The following is a 19540-nucleotide window of genomic DNA, read 5'->3' as shown; positions in this document are numbered from 1 at the left end:
TTTTATTTTGCCTGCTTTTATCATTTATCAAACTATTTGCTCAATTTCACAAAAAGCTCAAATTCCATTAGAAAATCTCAAATTCCCGCTTTTATTAGACTTGAACTTACTGATTACTAACAGCATGGCCCTCCGTCCCGACCCTGTTCCTCCTCCGGCCCACACGTGGTGTTGCAGAACCAAAGATCAAAGAGTACGAAAAACCGAAAGTCGATGCAGTTCAGCCGACACCCGTCGACGAGTAGCAGCTCGAGTTCGAGCAGCCTCAGCTCGAGCTCGGCCTTCCCCAACAACGTCCGCAACAACCGGACCTACATCCCGAACCACATCCACGTGCCGTCGGCGCCACTGAGCGGCGAGCACTACTACAGTGGCTCCGTCACCGGCCCGCAGCCGAACCACTACTACCCGCCGGAGCGCAACGGCGTCCACCACTCGCGCACCATGCCGAGGCACCCGCCCTCGTACAACAACCGCTTCCACTACCCGTCGCCCATCCAGCCCAACGGGGTCATCTACGACCCCTACTCGCGCATCAGCCAGTCGTCGCAGTTCCTGCCCCAGATCCACCAGCAGAACAACCTGCACGAGCACCACTCGCCGGTGCTCAGGGCGGACAACGCGGCCGACAACCCGCCGGTGCTCAAGTTTCACGGCTCAGTAGGCAAAGAGATTGACGTGTAAAGGTAAAGCAACTGCGGCCTCTCCAATGTCTTGTCTTTGAGGAGCTCAAATCTAAAACGGGGAGTTTCAATTGTCACGATTCCAAAGTTACGGGGAAATCATTTGAAGATTTAGGGTTAGACGCCATTTTATCAAAGATGGCGCCCTTTTCGCATTATTTCGCATTATATGATGCAAGTTTATTTTAATTTCTATTTGCCCTCAAAGACAACGAAGGGTCAAATTATTAGTCATTTTGTATTCAAATGAAGGCACGTATTACACATTCTCGGTCAGGAAGCCTCGCACACACATTGCGCCGAAAAAGTTTGCTATCCAAAGCGAAGTTTCTGCGTTTTAGCCCTTTTGCCCCCCTCTTGTATAATTTTGTGTACAATCATAACTGCATGCACCGTTTTCAATTTAATACCACTAATAATTTTTCTTGAGATTTTTCAAATTCGGCGACTCACAAACGAACTTCTTGGCTATAAATTCACCATGGTTCTGAAAGTGCTCAAAAACTTACCATTTTTATTTTATCATATCTTTTGTAAAATCTTTCAAAATTTCCTTTGATTTTGTTTGCTGAACGTAAGGCGGTTCTCGCAGAGGATATTTCAAAAATAATGTCGCTTTACCTTCAGCACCGAAACTACTCCTTGGATCTATATTTAATATGTAGTGGTAGTTCAATGTGCTTATGTTTGGTTTGTCAACAGGAGCTGGTGCCGAAAGCCAGTATAACATACATTTATTAGGAGCCATTCTGCCCGCATACTTGTACGTATCAAGAAAATCGCCACTTTATTCAAATAGACCCCGTTTTTGAGCACTCGCTGAAGCAGCCGAAAATTTGCTTCAAAAGTCCGCCCAGAATTCTTAACAATACAAAACCCAGATAAAAAAAAAATCACGAGGCTGTTGTCAGAATTCTGGGTCGCCTGTAGCCAATGAAATTATATAAATGAAGGAAAAAAATTGACTGTTTGTTTATTTGCAGCCGTACAAGCCTGATGTTGCGGATTTCGACTATGCAGATGTTGAGTATCGCTCCTATGGCCCAATCAACTATAAAGCAGCGTCCATCGTTAACAAGGAAAAGGCTGATACTGCCAAGAGAAGTAACAACAATGTAGTGGGCATGAAGCCCCCAGAAGACGATCTCCCACCCTCCAAGAAGCCGAGTCCTCCTCCGTCTCCATATCTGTAATTCGAGCAAATGAACAAGGAAAAGTTGCAGACGCACAAATTAATCGATTCGGAGAGGCTCTTGTGTGCATTTACGAAGGGGCGGCGCCGCCACTGCTACTCTCTCAATCAACTTTCACGTTTCATACTCGTTGATTGCTTTTTAACTGCTCTAACTTTTGTAAAATGAGAATGACTACGATGAAGCGAAAAAGCATTGACTATTTTTAACCACGGTGGTGCTATTGAAAAAAATTAATCGGAACAAAAGAAAGAAAAAAAAGATGTGTCCCCTTTCACGAACTGCTAACACGCGATTTTTATCTAGTATTTTTACAAGAGAAGCAAGTGCTGACTGCTTTTGTGAAAGAGAGTGATTTTTACTGACACCCCTGCTGCGAAGAAGAAGAAGTTGGCCGACTGATCGAAGGAGAAAGTGTGCTTTGCAAAATAAAAAATACTCACCAGTGACTAACAAAGAAAAGAAAAAAACAAGTGTTCCACCCGACTACTTGTATAGGCTGAATGTTGATTAACAAAATGAAAACCTTAGTCCAGAAAAATAAGGCAGAGACTTTTGTGCTTATTAAACGTAGAATTATATGCGAAAATTGTTGGAAGCCGTTTGTTTTTTTAGACCCGAGGTGCGTAGAATTAAAAGCAGTGCTGACTTCCAAAAATAAAAAATTACATTATAAATATGTATAGCGAGAGGCGATGTATAAAAATAATGTAAACAAAATTTTTTTATACAAACTGAAAAAGAGTTACAATGAGATCAAGTTGTTGCTAGTTGTAAATATAAAATTTGAAAGAATGAGTTTGTCTGAATGAGTTGAAAAAAGTTGAAATGTTGACACGAGCGAGGTTTTTTACAAAATTTACGAAAGCTCAACCATCCGGAAAGATCAAAAATTGGTATTAATAATAAAATAAAATGTGACAAGATATATTCACCGTGTATAGAAATGTGTCTTTGCAGTATTTGTTTAATTTTCTTTGACTTTTCTCCACCCAGCGCATTAACTCTGAGTGTAAAATACATTGTTGCAGTGAAATCAGAAGTGGATGTTTGTTATTTATAGCCATTGTAAGTGTCGAGAAGATCAAAAAATATAAAAATTTATGTTGTTCACAAAAAAGCTGCTTTTCATAAATAATTTTTCGCTTCACACTCTCCATTTCCGACACAAGTTTCATCTTCACACCTCTTGACGATTATTAATTTGTGTCTTTCGAAAAAAGTAAAAGAGCAATGTTAAATCTTTGAATGAATAAGAGAATAAAAATATATAGATGCTCCCAATAATTGCAAAAAAGAATAATAATTATGTGTCAAATTTCATGTGTGATATTAAAAAGTGGAATACATATTAAAGAACTGTTGTGATAAATGTTGCGTTTCATTCCTCAAATAAATTTAGATTAAGGAAACAAATTGATCGGAATTTATTCAGTTTATTGGTTTGGCGTGTGTTTTGGCGACGAGTTTTACATAACAATCGAGTGTTTGGAACACAACACGCTTTGCATATAATTGTACAAAAATATACACCCTTTTTATCTGGTGCGTGGAAAAGTTGTCTACTTTTTGTTGGCCGGGTCTGACGGTCTGCGCGGGTTGACCGGTTTGGCCACGTCGTCGGCAGCCCGCGCCATCAATCGCCGGTTCTTTCCTGCGACGAAATTGAATTGAATTTTTTTTTATACAAATTTCCAAACATCGGAATCCACTCACTTGCTAATTTCAGCATGATCGTGCCCCACCAGATGCTCCAACCCCAGCCAACGAGGCAAAAGAGGACCGTGAAAAGTTGGCCCACGCCCACCATCAGGTCGAGGAAAAAGGTTCCGATCCGCTCTTCGGGCCGGTCCTCCACCGAAAACCGCGGCCGGCCGATGCACAGACAAAACGCTCCGCTCAAAATCGTCCCTGCAAATTTAATTTTTTAAATTTTTCAACGGAAACAAGTAAAAGTTTCTCAATTTGTTTACCTAGACCTGGAATGAAAATGTTCAAAATTAGGCAAATCCAAGCTAGTTTTACTGGAAGTACTGGAATCGCTGACTGGATCAAGGAATTTGCCTCCAACAGGGACACGTCCAGTTTGCGAACAATCGGCTGAAATAATTTAAAAAAAAAAAAAAAAAAAATTTAATCATTTAAAATGAATAAGAAACTTCACCATTTCTAAAATATAGTAGTAATTTCAATTCTAAAAGTCAATTCACTTTTTTATTTAATTTAACAAATATTGTAGATTTAAATTAGTATAGTTTTATTGATCAAGAATTGGCATGAAAAATAGGTTCAGAGTGAGTTTAAAGTATGTAGATGGAGTATTTTTGTCTTATTTGTGCCTAAATTGGTAAAAATCAACGTTTTGCAACCTTGGCTTTTTTATAAGTAATACTTTCTTGGTAGCTTTTGTTTTATAAAATTTCAAGAAATCAATAAATCAAGTTTAATATAATTTAGGCATTTGATAATCTGAATAATTTTGAACGCAATTGTTGCATTTGAAGTTTTGATCAAGTTTGGAAAATCACCTTTGGCTTTGCAAAAATTGAAATTTACCTCGTTGTTGATGGTGGACCTGCTCTTGCGTTTGCTCTGCAGCGAGGGTCGCTTGCTGTCGAGGGGGTTGGGGGTGGCGTCGCCGACGGCGCCGCGCTTGCAGCACTTTGTGCAGCAGGCGCACGAGGCGAAACACGGACAGCAGCAGGCGCACGAGACCTTGGCGCAGCAGCCTCGGCAGGACAACTGGGCGCAGCAGCCACGCATCGCCGCGCACTTGAAGACGCTTTTCAGCCTATCAATGGATTGAGCCGAATTAGAGTTAAAATTCAAGTTAATTCAAAGTCGGTTGCATCAGTCTTTTATGTGTGTGTGAGATTCAAACTTTTCTTTCTATTTAAAGTATTGATGAAACCACCTGTTTACAAATCCTTTATTTTCAATAAAATGAATAAACTAAAATATGATTGTGATCAAAAATAACTGAATATAAACTGCAAAATTATGAACTATCATATTTTTTGTTGTTGCAGAAATCAATGGATTAAAAGTGCTCAAAAATTAACTAGATTTTCTCGGAAACTTTCGGTGAAACTTTTGTCGATAATTTTACTCAGGTCAGGCGGTTTCATCGTCTTTAGCACGAGGACGTATTTTTAAAGTATTTGAGCTTATTTAGAGTGTGTTTGTTAGCGTGGTTGCGTGAGAATGAATCGTTACCGCAAAAATTACATTTTTGTCTTAAATTTTAATCAGGGTAATATTCAATTTCTTCTAATATAAGATCATGGAGTCCAAAAATCAAGCTGAAAACGTTGGCAAAGCACATCAATGAATGCGATGAACACTTTTTTTTATGGGAATACCTTTGGCCCATGGTGCGTTTGGGGGCGACGCTGTTTTTGGCGGCGGCGGCGACGACCGGCGCCTCGGACGACGCCGAGCCGTGGCGCTTGCGGCGGCGCCAGCACTTGAGCCGGTCGACGAGGCGCGGCTTTTGCTCGGCCGTCTCCTCCGTGCCCTGCATCTCCACGTCCAAGTCGTGCTTGCGCGTTTTCGCCCACTGCTCCTCCTTGTCCTTGTCCTTGGCCGGCGGCAGCGGCCGGATGCACGGCCCGCAGCACGGCCACCGCCGGCCCGCCAGCCGCTGCGCCCACGCGCCCCGGAAGCAGCAGCACGTCGTCGCGGCCACGCTGCTGCTCATGCTCTCGTCCATCTCGCTGAAAATGGTCCGAAAAATTTGACAAAATTCAAAATTTATCAAATTGACAAACAATTTCTTCAGTACTAATTCTAGGAATGTGGGAAATTAGGTGATCATATTTGTTGAAATTGATTTGAAATTTACTGATTTAGACAAAACTTTTCAGAAGTAAAAATTGACACTTAATAAATAACCAATTTCACGAAAAAAATATCATATTTCACCAATTTTCAACCTGTTTGATGAATTACAAAAGTTTATTTTTACCTTCAGCTACTTATTTTAAGATCTTTTTTCCCTTTTCTTTTAACCAATTCCTCCTATAATCGCGTTAATTGCGATTTTTCATCAAATTTGAACCAAATTCAGTAGGATTTACTGCATTTCCAATTTACATTGGAGAATTGAAATTAGCACTTAATTTCGATTTCTCAGATAAACAAAAACGAGCTGGTAATATAATTTAATTACAATAAACTTCTTCTCGGGAATAATCAAAATTATAAATAATTTTCAATTGAAATTTATATTTTAAAATTGTTACAGAAATTGCCCAAGATTGTATTGATACTAGCAAAAGGTAAAAAAGTTAAAGCAAAAAAATCTGCAACAGTCACAAGGTTGCTAAAAATAGAAAAATGTGGTCTTTTCAAAAGGCACTGATTTTAAAAAATTATTAAGAACATCTTCATCTATTTTGGATTATATTAATAAATCTTGATGTGCTTGATCAAAAGAATAATAATTTCACTTCAACAAAAAAGGACGAAAAATTTGCCTATAGCTGATCCTTAGCTGCAAATTTATGGTTAAAATTGTTAAATACAGACACGAGGGAAAATGAAGAATTAAAATAAAAAATTAAAAACTTTACTATTTCAAAGAACATTTGAAGAATAGTTGAAATTTTTGTTCAGGCACAATATCCATAAGAGAAAACTTTGTTCATTATTAGAAAATTGGTGGAAAAAGTTGCTGTCAAATTTAATTTTCTCCACCAATGAAATAAATTCCAGTAAAGAAAACACATCTGTCTGATTTGATGCAAAAAATCTTCATGCAGAATAATTTGAGTGCGAAAAGGACAAAAGTTGAATTTTGCCTTACGTGATGGTGGCAAGCATATAGGAAGGTGCGAATTTTGTGTGTGTGAAAAATGGTCCGAACCGTGGAGCAGCAGCGAGAAGGGTTTGCGACCGGCGCGGGTGGTCGGTCGGCGCGAATAAGCGCAGTTGGACGGGGGGTTGGGGGTATCGCGCGCCTCGTATCTCAGTGGGTCAAACGCGGTTGTTAAGGCGGTCACTCTGGCACCAGGAAATAAATAAAGGCGCTTCAAGCATGTGTGTGTGTGTCCACGTATGCAAAGCAGCCAACAACGATCACGGCAACCTTTTCCACCGCAAACAAAGCTCACAAATTTCCTTCAATTAGAATTTCAACAATCACGCGAATAAAAAAATAAAAATACCATCGAAATTATGCAACCCGCTAATCAAATGTGACGTGAAGTTTGCCTAAATCGCCACTCGGCAGGCGCCTGACGTAAAAAAAGAACGAGATTTATTGTTCATTTATAAAGTTCTTGTCAACATTTTGACCTTTGATTCCGACACGAAAATGAATCCATTGTTTTATTTAAGGAAAAGGATTCAAATTTGCTTTCTTTGTGCTTTCCAAAGTAAACAATACATGTTTTTTTTTATTACCTTGACAAGATTTTGTTAACATTCCATATATAAGGAAAAAAATCAATTATATGTATATTATTAAATATAGAGTCCATGATTCTCTATGTATTATTATTATTATTATAATTATTATTATAATTATTATTTTTATCATTTATTATTATTTGTAAATTAAATACTTAATTTACAATAAATCATTATTTATTATTAATAAATAATGAAAATATTAATTTACAAAAATTAATTAAAATTTTTATGAACAAATTGTTTTTTAACATTACTAAATAAAATCTTTATCAACTATTTAATGTAATAATTGTAAAGCATGTTTTTCAAGCAGGAATGAAATTGAATCATGCTGACTTTGAATAGAATCGGAGATAAATTGATAATGCGATTGATGAATGAACTCATGTGATTGCAATCGTTTCCCGATTTGTTCAGCGCGTCAATTCGGGCGATATCGCGACGCCGATTGAAGTTGTTTTCGGTCTCGGCACGCGATGGCAATTTGCCAACAGCAATTACAAACGCGATAACATCTCTGCCTAATTTGTGGTTATTATTGATTCTCGGGTGTCGCGTTTTCCCCCTCTTAATTACAGGTTTCGACCTTTGAATTTCGGGCAGCAAAATGTGGTTCAAATTCGTGTCACGGCCAAGAAAGGGGTTTTGAAGAAAAATCGAAATCAAAAGTGAGCTTCGCACATGCGACTGAAGAGAATTATTGAGGAAACGCAGGTGCTTTTGTGGTCGGTGCTGCCCCGCGTCGAAAAACTCAAGAACTCGCAACAACTTCAGCTTGGATTTTAACACAAAGTTGAATTTATCAATGAAAATCTCAATCAAAGAATTTTTTTTGTAAAAGTTTTAAATTTCAAATATACTGCGTAAAATTTGAATTTTTTTAAATTATTTTTTATTATCCTACTTTTGAAACAGGAAATGCAAATTTGAAAAACTAACCTGCCGCTGATGGAGTCCAAGCGCGCGACCAACTCCTCGCCGAGCGTCTCGTTTCCGCGCGACCCGAACATTTTTTTGGACACTCGTGAGCCGAGCGTGACCTGCGAACCCTTGACCGAGCCGCGCTTGCTGCTGCCGCGACTGTCCACCTCGTTGACCACCTCCATCTCGGCGGGGGCGGCCGGGTTGGCCGCCCCCGCCTCCTCCTCCTCTGGCTCGGGGTTGCGCCGGTACCTTTTTCCGAACACGGCGATTTTTCCAGCCTTGGCGCTCACTTTTTTCAAGCTGAGCGGCGTCCGCGGCGTCTTCGGCGTCGACGGAATGCTCGAGTCGGGCGTCGGCATTTGCGAGTTGAGCGACGCCTGCGAGTTCCTCCGACTCCCCAGACGAACAAACTGGAAAGCCACGAATTCTGTTAATTTTTTTAGTTCAAAGGGCCTGAAAACCTTCAAAAAATCACGATCATTGTTTTATTTCTTTCTGTAAAAATTAAAACAATTTTTTAGATATGATTTTTTTTCTTAACAAAAACCGACTGAGTTATTGTTTCTGTTTTACCTGAAGAGGACAAATTTTTTCCACAATATTTCTAAAATCATTTGAGTCTTTACTCGAACATAATTTTTAATCTTTTTGAAGGTCTTCAAACCTTCGGAAGATCAATTTTTAAATGGAAAATTTACATTTCTGACGGTTCTGGCGGCCGAATTGAGCCTGGAAACCCTTGTGGAGGGAGGAGTGGCGGCGATGGAGGCCACGGAGGACGAACGCGAGTCTTTGGTCATCATGTTGATGATGGCGCTGGAAGAGTCGCGCGTCGGCAACTTCCACATGCTGCCCTTTTTCGAGCCGGGGGCGCTTTCCGACTCGCTCTCATCACCGTCCTTTTGCTAGTAAAATTCAAATAAAATTTTAATTTCGATTCAAAATTGAAGTGATTTAATTTATTTAAATTATAAATTGTCTTCATTATTATTAAATTTATATTTTATTTTAAAAATATATTAATTAATTTGATTTGCGATTCTAATTCAAAATTGAATTGATTCTCTTAATTTTGAATTCTAAAAAATGAGTTAATTTATTTAATTACATTAAGAATTTCACTGATTTTCATTTTAATTCTGATGAAAAAAAATTTTTTGGAAAATTAAATTGATTAATTTAATTTTATTAAGAAATGAACTGATTTGCTTCATTTTAAATTAAAAAATTAATTTGATTCTTAGTTCTGATTAAAAATTGAATTGATTTTCTCAGTAACGCGGATTTTCTTGCTTTCAGTAATAAAAATGTAAATTGCGATTATGTTTAGTTTTGATTAAAAATTTTAGTACCGATTTGTTGAGGGAAGTGCTGGACTGGGCCCTGGGCGACCTGACGAGCGACTTGGCGGCCGACATGGCTCGCATGGCCGCGTTTGCCGACAACCGGCCGTGCTTCTTCGAGGTGGACGGACTGCTGGCGCCCTCCGAGTCGGACTTGTCTGAACGATCGCCCCTGCTTTTGGTGCTCACCAGAGAACTGAGCGAGCCCAGGATGCCGGACGCGGACCGCAGTTTGCCCAGCGAACTTTGACTTCCGCTTTTACTCTGAAAACATCAAGTTTTATTTTAATTCAATCAAAAACCCTATAAAGTCTACTTTTATTGTTTAATAATTGAAAACCATAACAATTTTCAATTTATTTTCCCACTAATGGAAAAGTCAATTTAGCCAAATAAATTCATAGAAGCGGCCACTGGTGGCGCCACTATTGAAAAACAGCGCCTCCAGTCGCCGTTTGAATGACTTAATTGGACCACAGAACCATTTCACTTGAATTCTGATCAAGAAATTTGAAGTTTCTTTAAATGTTGTGTAATTTCAAAACTGGGGTTTACTAGAGTTCCAGCCTTGTCGCCCAACGACGACTTGGAGGAAGACCTGGACAGGCTTTTCTTGTCGCCAGACTCTCCTTCCTTCTTGTTCTTGAAGCCAAACCTGGCGCCCATCCCTGCGATCCTGCCCAGGGCGCTGAACCGCCTCGACCCGCGTCTTTTTTCGCTGATCAGTTCTGCACAGAAATCGATCAGAACCTTTTTTTACTGAAAAAAAAAAAATCAATTTTTAAACCTGGCAACTCGTCCTTTTCTCCGGCGGCGTGCTCGTCGTGCAGGATGGCGGCCATGTCGGCGCTGGTGACGGACACTTTTTCCTGCTGCATGTTGATGGCCGAGTTGATGGTGCTGAAGATCTTCTTCTGCGGCACGTTGCCCTTGACGTTCTTGATGGCGCTGTTGAAACTCTTGGCCGCGTTTTCGTTGGACGCCTTGGCCATTTTCAGCGACGCCTCGCTCGACGCCGACTTCAGACTCACCTTGCTCGAGCTTTCTTTGCCCGGCGTTTCTCTTCCTTTGCTCGGGGTGCCCACGGACTTGGTCGGCGTCCCTGCCCCCTCCTGAATTTCACCTGCAAAATTATATCACATTAATTTTCAATTCAAAGGAATTTAATCAAGTTATGATACATTTAAAGAGTTTCAAGCAATTTTTTTTTCGAATCGCGAGGCTCTTTTGTGACAATGTATTCAAAGTTTTGTAAATTCTAGACGTTTTTAATTAGTTTATTTAGAAATTAATTTATAAGCAGTTTTTCAGCAGTGAATAGAAATGACTTTTTGTAAACATTTTAGTACCTTAACAAAGACTAGAGTAAATTTAAGCATCATTTATGATTTAATTTAGCAAATTTAACTGAAAATTAAACTTACATTTTTAAATGTTCCTAGACTTATGAGGTTAAATGGAAAAAGTACAATGAATATTTTAAGAAAAAATTATAATAGAATTTTGGTGAATTTTAATTAGGAAATTGTTTCCATTTCTAATTTTTTTCTAAAAATTTTAATTTTGAATGGAAATACCGGTTGCCGCAGCCGCTTTTTCAAAGGCGACCGATTTGGAAAGGTGACTCCTGATGGACGTGGTGCTCGAGTTGGCCGTCGCGATCATTCGCATGGACTTTTTGACGTTCGGCTTGGGGCTGTTGGCGGCGGCGGCCGAGGGGATGCTGGTGGTGCTGCCCTTGGCGCTGCCCTGGCCGCCGGCGAACGCGCCCTTCATGCTGGTCACGCTGCCGATGGCGTTGCGCAGGCTGGTGGTGCTGCCCGCGGTCACCGCGCCCAGGTCGATCGACGACTTGGTCGGCGTCCCTCGCCGCGAGCCGAACTTTTTGGCCGCCGAGGCCGCGGCGCTGGCCGCCTCGATCTGGGCCGCGGCCGCTGCGGCCACGTCCACTTTCTTGTTGGCGGCCGCCGACTTGGCCAGCGCCTTCTCCGCCTCCGTGGCCGCCTTCACCATGTCAGGGCCACCCTCGCCTGCAAAATCACATCAAATTGTGTAAAAAATTCGTAAAAAATGGATCAGCTCCCGATTTCAGAAAATTTTGAAAAATCTTCTAATAATCTTGGCTCTGAAATTCAAATGCTTTTGGTGGGAAAAGTCAAATATTCCTGATTCAACCCTTCAGGGTGCGATTTAGATATTGACCCTTAAAAATTGTCAAATTTCCCCATCCAGGAATAAAAAAATTAAAATAAATAAATAAATTGCACGGGACTTTAATTCTTCAAATCTCCAGCGTTTCATTGACTTTTGTCTGTCCATAATTTGGTTAATAAAAAGTGATTGAATCATGAATCGTGATTGTAAATTGATGAAGCTGATTTACATTTGGAGGGTTGTCTGACCTGGTTTTTTATTTTCCTTTTTGGGGCTCTGGATGCGTTCGGGCAGGTCGATCCGCTGCTCCTTCCACACGACGAAGGAGGCTGAATTCTTGCTGCGCGACCGTGGCCTCGTTTGCGGCGCCTCTGGCCGCAATTTTGTGTGCGGCGGCGGCAGATCTGCAGATAGCGGCGTAAGCACGGAAAATGTTAATTTTCAAGCAATATTAATTTTCTCATTCGAACCTGGGCCGCGCTTCACGATGGGCATGGACGGGTGGTGGAAAACGTACTCGGGGTCCGTCTCCACCAACTTCATCGCCGCCTTCTTCTTGGTCGCCTCTTTGGCGGCGGCCGACTTGGCCGTCGACCTCGCGCAGCACGGCCGACTCGGCGGACTCACTCGGCGCCTCGCGGGCGCCGTCGACAGTCTTATCAGGTTGAAATCGAAACTGGGACTCCTGCCTCGAGACGTCGAACGGGGACGCCTAAAATTAAAAAAAAACTCTAATTTAAATAATAATTATATGCATGGAATAACAATTAATAGAAATGAGTGTTTAAATGCAAAGATAACATTATGAATTGACCTATTTTTTTGTATTTATTTTGATTAATAAAGAGGAAGTTTTAGGAAAATTTCTGATAGAGCCTTGGTCAAATAATTCTTTTCCTTTTCTAATTGTTTTTCCAATAATTGATGCTAATACTTCTTCTGCTTTTTTTCATAGAAATTTTATTTGATAAAAATAAAAGACTTTATTATTACATAACAAAAATAAAATTTAAGACTAATTTAATTAATTAAAAATAACATAATTATTCACTTTATAATAGTTTAAAAAAAAATAATTATGTATGATAAAATATTTACTTTAAATCAGTGTAGAAAAATAAACAACTAATGGCAAATTAATTATCTGTAATTTTATAAAAAGATAGTAAACAAAATTAAACTATAATTTACTACACAAATATGGACGGTAAATTTAAATTCTACAAATCATTTGGTTTTTGTTAAAATCCACCTTATATCAGAAAACTTCTGCTATTTCGGGATATTTTTAAAACTTTTATCAGTTAAAGGAACTCTTTTTACTTATATTAAAGTTTAATTAGGCAAAATAAGCTGTATTGAGTAGTTATATCATAAATTTATTTTAATTTGCAATAAGGTTGCAATAAAATGAATAATTTCCACTATATAATCTCTATTCATTAAAATTTTACTTTTGATTTGTTCCGAATAAACAAGAATAATGTGGTTCAAGAATAACAAATTTGAAATAAAAAAAAATTACAATGAAAATTCAAGTGAATTTTGCAATTTTGTGACACAGATAAGAATCGCACCCTGGCGGACTGGGTCCTCTGGAGGGAGGTCGCATGTATGCGTTGATGCTCTTGATGGGGCTGGCCACCCTGGAGGGCGGGTACTTGGCCTGGACGGGGCTGGGCGTCCTGCAGGGCCGGTCGACGACCCAGTGGGTGCGGGGGCTGGTCTCTGCGAGGTGGACGCCGGGCTGCTTGGGCGGTTTGCCCTTGGCCGGGCTTCTCTTGGGGCTGGAGGTGGCGATGCACAGGGCGTCGTCGCGCGGGCTGAAGATGGTCAGGGTCGCGTCCCGGTCGGGCGTGTTTCCGCGCGACACGATTTCCAGGGTCAGCCCTGGGAAGGACGAGTCGCCGGCCTGGCCCATCGGGATGACGAACTTGATCGGGCTGACCGAGCGGTGGTGTCGCTCGGGCGAGGGCGACGTCGCCCTCTGCAGCCGCGGACTCAGGGTGATGGTGTCCGAAAAGAGGCCGGTCGAGGTCAAAGGTCGCTTGAACGCGTTCCGCTCGGGGCTCATTCCGCAGGTTCTGCACACCGCCGGCTCCGCCGCCATCCGCGTCGTGATTCGCTCCTCGGGGCTGCGGACGGTGTCCGGATCGACGACCACCACCTTCTTCGTCAGCGTCCGGCTCGGGCTGATCATTTCAATTTGCGACAGGGCCGGACTGACCTTCTTCTCCGGACTGCCCCGCTGCGACTTGGGCCGCTCGGAACTTTTGCCCCGCGTGACCGGACGCTCCGGACTGCCGATTTTGGGCTTCTCCTTGTTGGCCGAGCTGAGGGTGGGCCGGTCGTTGAGAGGGACGACGCGGCGCACGGGGCTGCGGCCTCTGGTGGTGCGCGGCCGCGGCACCGGTTTTTCGTCCGAAATCGAGGCCAGCGGCCGCGGAACGACAAAGTCGGACGGACTGCGCGTCCGGGACAGTCTGTAGTCGCCGTCCTTGTTCATCTCGGCCGGGATGTAGTTGCGCAGGGGCCCGATAAAGTTCTCCTGCAAGAAGAATTGGGATAAATAATTATAATTTCACTTGCTTTTTTGAAAAAGAAGATAATGGGGTTTTTTAAACAAAAAGGTTTTACCGGTTTCGAGAGCAAGAAAGAATACATTAAATTAGCAAAATTGAAAAAGCCTAATTTTAGAACAAACAAAAATGTTAAAACTAGCAACATTCAAGAACCTGACCATATTTAAATATTAAGTTATTATAGCGTAAACATTTAATTACTTTTTTTTAACAAATGTTTTTCCCCTCAATTTGCTGTTTTTTTTTTATATATATTTTTCTTGCTTTAGAGAGTGAAAATGGTTTTAGAATTAATACTCTATTTCAAGGAATGACAACTTACATGATCGTTTCCTCAATAATGTTGATTTTTTTTATGTTACTTTACATAATGAAACAATCGATAAAAATTTACTTTTGATCGATCTTAATTGCAAAGCCAAAGTTAAAGAGAGATTTGCCTTAATTATATTATTCTTCCTTTTGAAAAAAAAGCGATCACTATCACTAAGCGCTTAAATAGTCATGTGAGGGGTGCTTAAAATCTGTTAAAATCAGTAAAATATTGACTGTTCATACAAATTTAGTGATTTTGCAAACTGGCCAATATTTCTTTGAGTGTTTTGAGGTTCAAATTCAGCGTTTTCTTTATTTAAAACATATTGTTATTAAAGTTAATTTAAATTTTTGAATAATTTTTTAAATCAAATAATAAATGTTAAAAAAATCAATCACAATGTGCTATTATTAAAAAATAATTTTCTCGTTTTTTGAAAAGAAAAAGGTGAATATCTTGAATGAAACCATAGATTGTAACTTATGTCATTGTTTAAGAAATTTGATACTTTTTAGTTACAAAAGAAGATTAACGGTAAAAATTTGAGAGGGGCTAAAAAAGTGGCTTCAAATGATAAGGAGGATGGTCAATTTTTGTCAATAACTGAAAAACTTTTGTTTTAATTTTAAACAATTGGAGACAAGAAAACGATATTTTTCCTTTTTTGAAAAAAAGAAATATTATTTTTTATTAAAAAACCAGTTTCGATCTCGCACTGCGACTCTATTTCACGAGAAAGAAGAAATAACAAAATCAATTAAAATTTAAAAAAAAAAACTTGTTTTATAACAATAATAAATATAATTTTTCAATTAATTTCTTCACACACAAAAATTGAGTAATGTTTAAATATAAGGAAAATAAGCAGATATAAATACGTTTTTAATAAAATGAATTATTATAACATTTGATTCTAAACTACAACATTCATATAAAAGTGTATTTTGCGACCAAATTGAATGATGTACCTGCGGGTGCCAGATTTGGCGCGGCGAGGGTTTCGGCGACGGCGTGACCGGCCTGAGTCGCTGGCGCATGGCCTGCAGCTCGGAGAGGGCCTCGGCGCTGCGGCTGGCCGTCGTCTGGGGCCGTTGCATCTCGAAGCGCCGCACTTCCGTCGCCATGCCTCGGCTACATGTTGCAGCGAATCTCGCTCTATCCGAACTTGGCGTGTTCACATCGAGAACCGGAGCCGCGGCGCCGATAAGCGCCCGCCGATAAACCGCCCTCCTCGCTGCATGTGTTGCACATTTCCACCCCCGAGTCCGAGCGCCAACTGGTCAGCCGCGCGCGCCCCAACGCCGCTCACCACGCTCCTCAACCCCCTCCCTCCATTCTTCAGCTGACCCCTTTAGCAACATGCTAATCACTGCAGGATGGCCGTCAACTCATCGACCGCCGTTATTAACCCCCGCCCTGATTGCGATTCGCCACCCCTCATCATCTCTTCAAATTCATTTTTCCTCTTTTAATGTTTTTTTTTAATCATTACTTTATTTTAAATAATGAGTTTGATGAATTATCTTGCCAGTAACATCACTTATTAGGTATTCAAAAGAAAATTGATTTAATAACAAACATGCATTAAAGGAAAATCAGAACAATAAAATGTTCTCAATTAATAGAAAATTGTAGTTTTTTTTCCTTTTCTCATTAGACCAATGCAAATTTTTTATTTCAACCGACCTATTGATTTTTTTTCCACCACAATTGGGATTTCATGATCTGCTGAAATTTTTTATCAATATTGGTTGTGTTAATTTTGAGATTATTTTAGTAAATTCCCATGAGAATTAAACGTTGCTAAAATTTAAAAAAAATTCAGTATTCCCAATCTATTCAATTTTTTTATTATGCCTTTTACAAATAAGAGAAAAATACTTTCCAAATTAATCAGACCGTTTTCTTTTTCTTTTGAAACTGCTTTTAGTTTCCAAATTGTTGGAATTCTTAGATTATTATCTGAATTTGTACAATTAAAACCTAATTGCTCAACTTCCTGTAAAAATTCTTGCAAGTTTTTCTGCAACAATTTGCATGTGTAATGAACACACGATTGTAGGCGGGTGTGCACTTTCCACGCACACTCTCAGCTTCTCTCGCATTCATAATATTCAACCTATTAACCCCGTTTCGCGGCTTTTGCATATAATTGCTATTCTCTCTTCAGCTTCTTGTCCGACAAGCTGGCGAACGGGGGTGTCTGATAGCGATCGCCTCTTAATTAAAACGGCAGCCGCACACACACTCATGTGTGCTATTATTTATTTATTTATATTCAAAGCTCGCCGTTAATATGCAGACAGGCATTTTTCCTGCATGTAGCTATGCTGACGAGATCTTATCAGCCGGAAAAAAAGCAGAAAGAAAGAAAAAGCGAGCCACTGTTGCATAAACAATGAAATGCAAAGCGAGCAGTGAAATTGCAATAAACACATGAGCATCATTTCAACTGAAAGAAAAGTGATTTGCTGTGGAAATTGATATTTGATTAAAAAAAGAGCTAATTTAAGAAAATATGGAAGTGTTTACGAAATTGAACTACTTCTTGATCAAATTATTACATTTTTAGATTTGAAAGTCAAAGTATTTTCACGTTTTTCTCTTTTTTGTGTGCAAGTCTCAAGAATACAAAAGCAGATTTTTTTAATTATTATTTTCTGAAGGCTTAAATACACATTTCATCGTTCAAATCGAGTAATCTCTTGTTAATTTGCAAATAAGAATTAATTTCCTAACGAAGCCCTTTGAAAATAAAAGAGAAATTAAATTTAGAGGGATTCCTGGTTTAATTTATTTTTTAATTGTTCCCTTTGACTGAAATAAAATTAACTTCTTGCTCTGTTCGATGCTATTTCCATTGTGGAACATGAGAAAGGAAGAAACTCGGTGTGTGAGTAAGATTTATTAATAAGCGAAGGTCACGAGCGAGCGTCCTACGTCAGGCGTCGGAATAAATTTTTGTGGGGTGCGGGTCAAGTTGATTCCGTGTTTGATTCTTTCAAGTTGCGCGTGCGGTGACGCCAAGTGACGCCAACTCATTACTTGTGTAAATATCTAGCCTGGAAATCTCCAAGGCCGCGAGTCTCTTAATTTGTCCCGCATTCAATCGTTTTTTACTTCTGATTTAAAAAAAAAGAATTGCCAAAAGTGATGGATTTGTAAAAGTGCAACTGCCCCTTACGTGCATGTGAGGAAATTCTCGTGCTGATATATTAGGTATTGTAATGAGGACGGCAGCGAGCAACAGGAGGTTTTGATTTTAATTTCTGATCGGCGCGGGATGAATAAAATCTAGGTTTTGGGGTTAACGCAATCAAACGTGGGTCACCTGGTCACTGTCAATACTTATATGTATAAATTCACCCCAGAAGAGTGAATTTAAAATGGGGTGCACCAATTTGTTACTTAAAATGTGATAAAAATAAAGGTCCGGTAGTTAAAATTAATTAATTTTCAGATCTTTTTGAAAAGATACAGATACATTTCATATCATCTCCAAATAAATTAATTAAGCAACGTTTGAAAAATCAACACCACTTTAAAAAGGAAATTTAATTTTTAATGAAAATTCAATGAAATTATTAAAATTAATTTCAAACAAGAAAATATTAATATTTCAGATGAACCTTCCAATTAGTTTTTAAGCTCAAAGTGGAAAAAGGTCTAAAGCTTTGACCTCTCCAGTGTATTTTATTTAATCTGTCAGAAGTAAGAAATTATGAAACTGAGTTATTATCGTCTGGCGAGTGCGTGAGTCGGACCCTAGCTATTTTTTTGTTCTCCACTTCTCCTCAAGCACGCGCTAAGTTTTGATAATGCCTTGGAAAAGGAGTCAAGGACATTTGTACAAAATTTATGCTGTAAGCGCCTTCCTTTGTTTGTGTTTAATCAATTCAGGAACGCCATTTCTCATCGTCGAACGCTTCCTGTCTGCGGCACACTTTCCAAAAGGAAACAATTGGAAATTATTGGAAGCATTTTTCACATTTCTTATTTATTTTATTGAAGGGAAAAAAACAGCATTTTGGCAGACACGCAGCCTTGTTTGCATTCAACAGAGTGCAGCTGTTTTATCAAAGGTGGGAATCGCCACCGAATACCTTGAAATACTTTGGGAAATTAGTGGAAGGCTGAATTATTTCTTGCTTTTTCGCCCCAAGGTTCCAAAACGAATTCTCACGAAACTGCAGCGGTGTTATTAATAAAATTAGATTTCGCCGACGGACTACTTTGCAGATTGGACCGAGTGATTAATTGCGGCGAATATTTCAAAACGCCCTACCACGCCCTGCAATACAACAAAATCAAACATCCATGCAGCGTAGCAATCAATCCAGCTCATCAATCAGCAGGAATTATAATGCTGAGATAGGCAACGCGCTGCTCCCTAATGCTGAGCGGGCTAAACCAAATCGCTACATTTTATCAGTTAATATAATTAAAATTGGTTTGAATGTATTGAAATTTGTAAAATTGAGGACATTTTTTTAAATAAATTAATTTCATACAAATCGTTAAACAAAATTGAAAGACCAAGAAAAATTAAAGTACATTTTTTTATCAAAATAATATATAGATAATATAAATTATCCAAAAAATGGCTTTTTAAGTAAAACGAAATACAAGTTTCATTTATTTGAGGAAACAAAACTATTTATCAGCTTATAATTTGAAGAAATTGGATTGATACAATTAAAACAAACATTAAATTCTTAAAAAAAATTAACCATCTGCATCAAATTGAATTACGCTTTTTGCAATTTTTCTCGATGAATTTTATTGACGGTGTTTTGGTTTGTCGCGGCGTGATTTGTGTGTCTTGAGCAGGACTGTCTTTCACACTTCGCCATGGCAACTGGAAATAACACGGGGGGTGGCGCGAGCCCTCGAGCAGCTGGCCGGCTCGGTTCACGGTCTTTTGGCTTCG

At 39.4% G+C, this 19540-nt stretch overlaps 2 protein-coding genes across 17 annotated transcripts in view; one reads left to right on the top strand and one right to left on the bottom strand.

Moving 5' to 3' along the window:
* Positions 1 to 3239, top strand: part of LOC132203822 (hemicentin-1) — a 165978-nt gene extending 162739 nt beyond the window's left edge. For 8 of the 16 annotated variants that reach the window (XM_059631920.1, XM_059631923.1, XM_059631919.1 and 5 more), the window contains 3 exons: positions 124 to 660; positions 1386 to 1446; positions 1667 to 1809. In XM_059631920.1, the coding sequence (XP_059487903.1) occupies positions 124 to 660; positions 1386 to 1424 (576 nt within the window). In that variant the 3' untranslated portion in view covers positions 1425 to 1446; positions 1667 to 1809. Of the gene's footprint in view, positions 1 to 123; positions 687 to 1385; positions 1447 to 1666 lie in introns of all 16 variants that reach the window. The other 8 variants (XM_059631932.1, XM_059631928.1, XM_059631927.1 and 5 more) reach the window with 5 other exon arrangements.
* Positions 3240 to 3380: 141 nt separating this feature from the next.
* LOC132203948 (protein stum) lies at positions 3381 to 15858 on the bottom strand. The gene is made up of 15 exons (XM_059632119.1): positions 15579 to 15858; positions 13290 to 14260; positions 12183 to 12424; positions 11961 to 12116; positions 11136 to 11588; positions 10346 to 10681; positions 10114 to 10286; positions 9568 to 9822; positions 8914 to 9120; positions 8231 to 8625; positions 5239 to 5592; positions 4433 to 4667; positions 3850 to 3976; positions 3593 to 3787; positions 3381 to 3530 (listed from the first exon to the last, which is right to left on the bottom strand). Exons 1-15 carry the CDS (start codon positions 15732 to 15734, stop codon positions 3439 to 3441), a joined length of 4347 nt encoding a protein of 1448 aa, XP_059488102.1. The 5' UTR covers positions 15735 to 15858; the 3' UTR covers positions 3381 to 3438.
* Between the last annotated feature and the right edge of the window lie 3682 nt (positions 15859 to 19540).

This window comes from Neocloeon triangulifer, unplaced genomic scaffold (assembly GCF_031216515.1).
Source record: "Neocloeon triangulifer isolate White Clay Creek 2 clone unplaced genomic scaffold, ASM3121651v1 ptg000020l, whole genome shotgun sequence".
In the NCBI taxonomy this organism is placed as follows: domain Eukaryota; kingdom Metazoa; phylum Arthropoda; class Insecta; order Ephemeroptera; family Baetidae; genus Neocloeon; species Neocloeon triangulifer.
The sequence above is the reverse complement of the archived record's forward strand: the minus strand, read 5'-3'. Positions and strand labels throughout refer to the sequence as shown.